We start from the raw sequence: 8,860 nt of genomic DNA on the forward strand, positions 1-8,860 counted from the left end.
CTAAAGCCATCAAAAGAGAAACCACCACAGAAACTTATTGGAAGGCAATTAAAATTAAATAGCTTTTAAAGAGCACTCAAACTTAACAATAAAACCTATTAAAATTGTCTATACTGATTTAATTTGCAACAATTCAATTTCAAACAACTTTGCTTGGTTGCTGGTTAGGAGTTCAAAGTGAAAATGACGTTTTTCTCCACTACCAATACCCATACGCTTCTCCCATCTCAAACACTTGGCAAAGGCACAGGGAGAAGACCACCACCTCCACCTGACGTGGTGGTCGTATGATCATATGAATTGAGGAAAAGCATGCCAAAATGGAAGAGTCCTCACAGAGAACTCTTTTGTCAGATACTGCCCTGGCAACCAAATCAACAGTCTCTAAGCACAACATCCTTGACCATTATTCTTATGCTGTTCATACCAGTTTCTCAGATAAACAGATGCATCTTAAGATGCCCACTGTCGAATGGGCAACTTCAGTGAGTTTCAGATGCTACCAATAAATCAGCAATACAATAAGCATAACTGGAGCATGCTTACAGAAAAATATTCAAACTTTACCTCATATATTCAAAAATATTCAAACTTTACCCCCAAATCATTCACTTATTTCCTCACCAGTTTTATTCTCCAAACAGGTTTAAAGGCATAATGCGGCACCTTTCCAGACAAAGCAGAAATGTATCAAGAATGGAAATTTACTTTCACAGTATATTATGGAACATACACAAACTCTTCACTTAAATGAGTTTAAGTTCTAAGTTTTACATGTGTAATGCCACTAAAGACAATGGAGCTACACATGTGAAACTAAAAGCTGAGCAAGTGCTCACTAACGCAGAGGTTTACAACCCTACATTTGATAACTTACCTTGAGGTTGCAATTTCCACTTTGGTTCTTGCCATGGCAGCTGCTCGTTGTGCACCCTCTATTGCTCTATCCACCTTTTCTCTAGTTTTTGTGTTTCGTATTGGTATAAGTTGCTTTCTTATTCCACGGACCAAAATGTTATTTTTATACTTTCCCTCTTCTTTGGTGCCATCTGGAAACATGGTACATCCATACCCATGCCTCCTGTTATTCAGCCACTCTCCTTCGTATTTCATACCATTTGAACGCTCACTGATACCAAAACCACTGCGCTTGTCATTCTTCCATTCACCCATATAGGCTTCTGTAGTGGTAGCATCAACGTGGTCTTCCAGAGGGCTATAATCACAGTCACCGTCTCCAAAACTAATTGTAGAGTTGGCGTCACTAGAACTAATTCTGCTCATAGCAGCATCACTCCTGACAGAGCTCCGTTTGCTAGATATCGATGACCTAGACTCCGATTTTCTAAGTTTTATACTACCAAGAAGGGATCCTCTTCTGAATAAGCCTCCTTTTTTCTTAATGCCCATGGCTTCTGGATCACTGTGAAAATTGAGCACAAATCCTCCTCTTGTTCCAGCTGGACTGTCTGAAGTGACGTCATGCAGAACAGTGCCATTGCTCTGCTCACTTCGAAGTGACGCCAGAGATGTTCGGAGAGGTGAACGGATCACAGTGGCCATGCCATAGGGTACACTCTGACGTACACCATATCCATGTCTCATCCCTCCTGTCCACTGCCCCTGGTAGGTACCTTTTAAAGTAATAAGAAGTTAAATTTAGGAAGCTGTAGAAGACCTAGCCCTCTCCATCCAATATGCTACATGCAACTTTACATTGTCAGTTCTGGTTTTGGAAAGAAGAGATGCACATGACACAGACTACTTTTGTTACTTGTTTTTCTTATAATTTTTTTTCCGCTTAGCAAATCCTTCACTTTCACAGCTGACCTGACTTATTTTGGTAACTACGACACAGTAGCTATAATCATAGGCGTTTTTTTAATGGATCTGTCCAGGGTGAAAAAAAAATTGAGAGAAATTTCTAAAGCAGGACTCCCTCAACATTTTTTAAGGTGGACTGATGGGAAGGTGGCCAGCAGAAACAGAGTCACATTATATGTAGTCAGCTGAGGAGGAAGACAGGGCTGGAGAGAAGGGAGAGAGCAGAACACTTACAGCTCTTGTGCCCAGCTGCTCACATAAAGAGCAAGCAGGAGAAGTACCCGCCCTGTTATTGTGGGTTTAAGGTGACTATAGACCTCTCCTTGTCAGGAGCTATTTGACAATGCACTAGATTGTCTTCAGACAGGCCTTTGGATCCACTGTCATAAACTTCTACTGTAAAATTATATCTTTTAAAATGTTTGTGTGGATTTGAATGAAAGAACAAAACCTTAGGATTCCTTTCTCTTTATGAACTCTTCATACCAACACTTTCTGGTATCCCTGGTACATAAACATGCACTGCAATTCTGCTGTAACAGAGGGATCAAAAGCATGAATTCTTTAGCCCTTTCTTGCCTTTCATTTGTTTCACAGTACGTAAGAAAGGCAAGGCAGTAACACAATATTGCACAACATTCTAGCAAACATTTAACCATAACTACTCTTGTAAAAATATTAAAGAGCAATGTAGGGAGGAACACAGTATACAATATGAAAAGTCATGGATGTCCATGCAAAGCTGTATTGGAGCCAAACCCCACCTTTATCAGATTACTACAGCAGACAATTATTTTCTTGTATTCTCGAAAGGCATTTTTATTTTGACACTTGCCAGTGTCTAGTGTCTGAAGGCCATTTCTACCAGAGGCTACAAAGGAAGGTGACAGGAATGCTGTAACCAGCAAATAGAAGATAACTTGCTTTCTGATATATTTCGCTCTAATTCCCATTAAACGGCTTTAAGCTCCTCAAAATGAAGTCTCTCACCCACCTAGTGCTGGTTCTTTTTTTTTTTTTTTAAAAAAGCTGCTTTGAATCTGAATATTTTTACAGAGGGATGAATAAGCAATCTTTAAAATATTTTTAAAAATTTTGATCTACCTCAATTGGAACACCTATTAACTATTCAGGGAACTAAATATCAAATGTTAAATTCAGGGATTGATAAAATTTTTGTGAAAATATTTTTTAAGTATCTGCAGTTGTAGATGTAGAGCCAAGATTCATTTGCTTTGAGATTCAATCTCTTTCATGTACACATACTGTTTTGGTTATATATGTATCCACCATCTATCAAGTGCTGCCTTGCTCTTTACCTCTTCTGCTATGTTATATTTCAATGTTAACACACAAATTTGGTAAGTCTGTTTTCTTTATTATATAATACTAGATAGGTTCCAAAATATAACTGGTGTGTGCCGTAGAAAATTCTACGAAGTGGAAGGTTTTTGTTTTAACAGATGGCTGCTGACACAAATAAACAACTTTCTTAGTTTCTTTCTCATTCTCTGTATCCTGGATACCTACTGCTGTACTGGTTGTAAGGGTGCTGAATCTAGGAACATGATTATTTTAAAAAACTCAGCATATGGGGAAGAACAAATAGAAACATGAGCACAAAGCACTGGTATGACTGTAAAGCACTGGTATGTTCTGTAAATACTGCAAATATACAGCCACATTCTAAGATTTTTTTTTTTGTTGTTTTAAACAGAAGATTCCCAGAAATACATTAATATTTTATGAGCATTAATTACTTCATTTTGTCCCTAACTATTTCTGGGATCTGTAATGATATGCTGGAACTAAGAATCTGTCTACATATACTTACTGCTACACATTATAACCCCTCTAATGTTTTGCACCAGTTAATTTAATTTTGAAATAGTAAATCTAAGTCTAATTTTGATTATACCACAATATTACATTAGAGCAGCATCTCATAATTATGGCTCTCCATGCTGCTATTACTATGTCAGACTTGAAGCACAATCAACTCATTTCAGTATGGAATTTTATAGAAGTAAAAAAGGTCAGCCATTTTTCTTACTAATATTTTAATTAATAAACATGTGTTTAATGGAAAGCTCAAAAACACTTAATTAATTTAGGACTTGTATTTTCACTACTATAGAAAGATGGGTAGTGGTTGCTGCTGCCCATAAGGGCATTAAAACAAGAACAATTGCTGTGCTGCTATCCACTAGTCCAATTTTCCTTTCTATTGCAGAAATAAAATCAATGCCAGCTTCTTCTGAAGAGAAAACAGTCAAAAAGGAAATGGAAGATTCATACTCATTTCGTCCTTAAAAAGTATGAGATATTTAGGTTGAATTTTATGCAGTGTAGCAGGTAAATATTATATCTTCTGCCATTACAAATCCTTTAATGGAAAGGCTTCCTATACTAATGCTAAAAAGCCAACTCATTTTCCTTGGTTTTTCAACTCATACTTTAAAGAGTAAGTATTTTAATGGCATATGGAAGACAGTGTCCAGACTGTAGATACGAGAACCTTGTACAGTAATTTGACTGACTATATCAGATTTTAACGGCATCACCTTATTCAATAAATTTTAGAAATCTTTAAACAAGCAAAACAAGGTATGTGAATACTGCAATATAATTAAACAACGTATGATATAAGACATGATGAAAAAGCTTCTCCCATATACAAAGACAAAAACATATGCAATATATGCAATATTTACCGATCTCTCTAGATAAATATGAATACTACATCAACAAGAACACCATATTGTTTCACCTTATACCATAGTTGACTGTTCAAAGCAGTTCCTCTAAGGGTTAATTGTTAAAATTTTAATTACCATTGTAATTACCAATCTAATTTAAAATTGTATTTGACCATGAAACAGTAACATTGTTTAGCATTAACTTTCCAAAAGCTAGGCTCACTATCCTTTGTAACTGAAGAAACATTCGGTCACAACTACTGACCATCCATCTGACTTTTAATTGGTTCTCTTGAAAAGGTGTTCATATTTCGAGCCTGAGAACTATTAGGAAGTATTTTTTTTCCTTTTCTTTTTGTTGGCAAGTAGCTGTAAGATATAATTTCATAATCTGTTTCCTTAGTTACAGTATGCCATCCCTTCTAAAACACCCTTGGTACATCTTACAGCTGTAAATGTCATTGCCCACTTGCAGCTAAAATTTAAAACTACACTGTGAAAAAAATGGAGAGGCCAAGGAGCCATTTAACTACTCCACTTGCTCTTATCCTTTACTTAGATACTCTGTGGTTTGAAAAATTTGTTGTTGCATCAAGATTTTTGCATGGTTTTCTGACTCAAATATTAATAAAGCACAGACCTAGAAAGAAGACCTCTCAGAAATCAACGAACATATGTGACCTTCGCTTAGGCTGCTTTTGCCACTGATCTCCCTCTCTGGAATGACAACACGCAATTGCTTTTTGCTGCTGTTGAAAGGACCACAAATAACCAATTCAAACATACTGAAGTTTCAAATTAGGCCACAGTCCCTCCTCCAGTAGGTTTTACATCTTCACAGATCAACAAAACCTAGGGAATTTAAAGGAGGCACAAAAATCCAGATTGCTGCAGGGGACAGACTGAGGGGCCACTTGAAGGCCCACTGTAATCACGCACAATGAATGAAGCATCATGGTTTATAATTCACAGTGTTTTCCTCAGAGATTTGACTGAGTGACAATTTTAAGCATCTAAACACAGCATGACATATATTACTCATGTCATGAAAAGTGTTGTGTGCAAAAACACTGAGGAACACTGTCAATGCTTATTTTCCTTTTCCCTCCTTCAATGATATCTTGTAATACCACCAATACACCTTAAAGGAACATACTGGGGCTATATTTAAAAAACACAAAGAAACTAGCAGTAAAGAGGCCTGGATCATAGTGAGTTTGAAAACAAACTGGAAATTGGCATAGTCTGAAGAATTATTTCTCTATGCTGGTATTCTCGGGTAATCATAAAAAGAGCTTTCCTGCAACTGTTTTAAATTATGTTAAAGATACATGTGTAAATCTGGTTTCCTTATAAACCCATTTCAGATGTTCTTCTGGTGTGCAAATACATCTATTGTCCCCAGAGCATGAAAATGAAAACACATCTGCTCTGCTTCATTCATGAGTACTTTCATTAAAATCAATGGGACTTCACACTCTCTGTTCGTATGAACTGCAACATGCAAAAGACTGGAGTCATGACAACAGATTTCAGCTAACAGTATGAACTGGATCCTTCGTGTGTTGTTCCAACTCCAAATATTGAGAGAATTTACCTCCAATAATCAGTACTGTATTAAGATTTTTTTAAAATCCACAAGAAGCCTAAAGAAAAAAGGATAAAAACAATTTTGAGAAAATAATTTCTAGAAGATTTATTAGAATGGCAATTTACTCTTCCAGAGGGGGGGGGGGGGGGGGGGGGGAGGGGAAGTACTGCTTGTAATATATTAGCCAAACAAATAAAATAAAAATCGAAGAGTGCATTGTGTGAGGAAAGTGAAACTGAAATACTGATCACTTTCATACCTTGATTTCAGTGCTCTTTTCCCCTCTTCCTTTTTTTTTTAAAATCCACAAACACATAGCTGTCTTTGAATATCAGAACTTTCCACACCAGGAAACAATTTCTGGACAGCTACAAATATCTATAAACCAGGGGACAGAAAGGTACAAAACCCACCGTGTATTTCGTTTTCTGAAGGAATTGCATCTTACCAAACTTGCCACATTTTGTATCTTGGAAAAGAAAAAATAGGAGCTCAACTGCAAATATTTCATCTTCCGCATAATACAAAAACACCCATTCTCCTGAAAGTTTGACTAGAGATCTTCTGAAAAAATTCTTTGAAGAAACCAGCAAACAAACATATCAATAGAGAGGTAATACATGGGTTAGTCCTTTAGTCACATCACGTGAACAGTACCTCTGATTTTGGTAAATTCTATTTCTTGCATGTTAACTAAACACGTTGTTGAACGCTGAAGCAAGCAGCATGTCTGTAAAAAAAACCAACAGCTCTCTAGTCCTCAAACTGAGACCCGTTTTTCGCCCTCTTACAATAGAACAAACCTTTTTTCTTGTTCCTAGCTGAAAACCAACTCTGCGGAAGTTGCAGGTGGCACTTCCACTGAGGCAAATGACATTACAGCAGCTGAATTAAAGAGTATCAGGCTTATTTATCGCGCAGAGCATGAAATGACAGAGGTGCAAGAACTGTAAGTGAGCACTCAAGTAAGCTCCAGTCCTCTCTGACCTCACTGAACCCTGACTTCTTGACCGCTCCCGACTTCAGCAGGACGGCGGATGCCGCGGTCCCTCCGCACGCCCACCGCGAGCTCAGCCCTGGGACATTGGCTTTGTCGTGGGGAAGGATGTGAGAGGCAGGTCTGTGTGACTGCACTGCACACCTCGTGCTTTGAGCAGGATGCTTAAAACTATCCCGTATCTTGATAATAACAGCAGTTATATGAGGGTGGACCCAAGTTTCATTGATTTTACGCAAGCTGCGTACCCACTCCATTAGCTCCAGCCTCCTGTTTACAAGCCGAGCGCACCAAGCCATCCCTGCCTGCACATCAGCGCGACACAAGGGCTCTATCAGAACAAGTTCTTGCCGTTTCCGCACGAACGCGGTGCGCAGGGGGCGAGGCGCCGGGATTCGCTCCCCGAGCCAGGCGCGGCCGCCCGGCCATCGCTGCCTCAGGCAGGGAGCCCAGCAGCCGCCTCGGCGGGGAGAAAGGAAAGCCCTCTGCAAGCGGCCGTAATGCGGATTTCTACCAGCTGGCCGGGAGAAAGCGCCGAGCCCGGACAGCTCAGCGCGCTCGGAGCGCAGCCGGGGCCAGGCGGCTCCTCGCAGAGTGGGGCGGGGCGGGCGTCAGGCACCTGCGGCGCTCCCCGGCCGCCAACGGGGTCTCGGGGGCGCCGAGCGAGCGGCGCCGGGAAGGGTGCACCGCCGCGGCCAGGGCAAGGAGAAGACACCCCGGTGCGAGGGCAGCGATAAGGGCGCGGGGGTGGAAGGAGGGGCCCTCCCCGCGGCGCGCCCACGCAGGCGCGCGCCCCCCCCACCCCCACTCCCGCCCGCCCCCCGGCGCTGCCGCGCGCGGGGCGCCCCCCGCCGGCGCCCACCTCCGTCCCCGTAGGTCTCCACGCCGTATCCGTCCTGCAGCCCGTTGCTCCAGGTGCCCTCGTAGCGGGCCGGCGTGCTGAGGCTCTGCCGCACCCCGTAGCGCCCCTTGAAACCGTGGGACCACTCGCCGCGGTACATCCACCTGCCCTTCGTCTCCACGCCCAGCCCGTGGCGCTTGCCCTGCGCCCAGTAGCCCAGGTAGGTGTTGCCGCTGGGCCAGGTGTAGCCGCCTGCCACCTCGAAGCCGTGGGACCAGGAGCCGGCATACTCGCCCTGCCCCTTGGGCCCGGTGCAAATGCCGTGCCCGTGGGCTTTCCCGTCCTCCCAGCCGCCGCAGTAGGTGCCGCCATCGTCGAAGTCGAACCGGCCGCCCGTCATCCAGGGCAGCGGGGCGAGCGCGGCGCCGCCGTCGCCTCCCGCCCGCCTTCCGCTCCCTTCCCTGCTCTGCCTGCCTTGCCTTGCCGCCCGCCCGACAGCCCCGGCGCTCCCCGCGACTGCGAGCGCTCCGCCGGCCGGCCGCCCGCGCCCAGCCCAGCCGCAGCCCCGCGGCGGCGAGCGGCGCCCGCCCCCCGCTCCTCCCCGCCCGCCCCTCCGCTCCCGCCCGGGTCCGCCCCCGGTGTGGCCAAGCCGCTGCCGCGGGGCAGGTGCGCGCCCCTGGGGGACGAGCCCGCGGCTGCCGCGCCTGGGCGGGCTTGTACCCCGGGAGCGAGCGGGCGAAGGCGGCTGCTCCCGGGGCGGTCTCCGTGTGCCTTCTGCTCCCGGGAAAAGGTGCCCCCCGCTGGTCGGGGACGCGCGTGGCCCGGGGCGGGGCGAGCCGGGAGCGCGCAAGCCGGGCCGGGGCCCCCGCGATGCCCGGAGGGCGGTGGTGGCTCCGTGCTCTTCGCTG

General features: G+C 44.1%; 1 protein-coding gene across 4 annotated transcripts in view; it reads right to left on the reverse strand.

Moving 5' to 3' along the window:
* JPH1 (junctophilin 1) overlaps nucleotides 1-8,483 on the reverse strand; it is an 85,812-nt gene extending 77,329 nt beyond the window's left edge. For all 4 annotated transcript variants that reach the window (XM_048329234.1, XM_048329236.1, XM_048329232.1 and 1 more), the window contains exons 1-2: nucleotides 7,974-8,483; nucleotides 878-1,634 (exon numbers count right to left, since the gene is read on the reverse strand). In XM_048329234.1, coding sequence (XP_048185191.1) covers nucleotides 878-1,634; nucleotides 7,974-8,352 — 1,136 coding nt within the window. In that variant the 5' untranslated portion in view covers nucleotides 8,353-8,483. The remainder of the gene's footprint in view (nucleotides 1-877; nucleotides 1,635-7,973) is intronic.
* Between the last annotated feature and the right edge of the window lie 377 nt (nucleotides 8,484-8,860).

This window comes from Corvus hawaiiensis, chromosome 26, assembly GCF_020740725.1.
Source record: "Corvus hawaiiensis isolate bCorHaw1 chromosome 26, bCorHaw1.pri.cur, whole genome shotgun sequence".
Taxonomy (NCBI): Eukaryota; Metazoa; Chordata; class Aves; order Passeriformes; family Corvidae; genus Corvus; species Corvus hawaiiensis.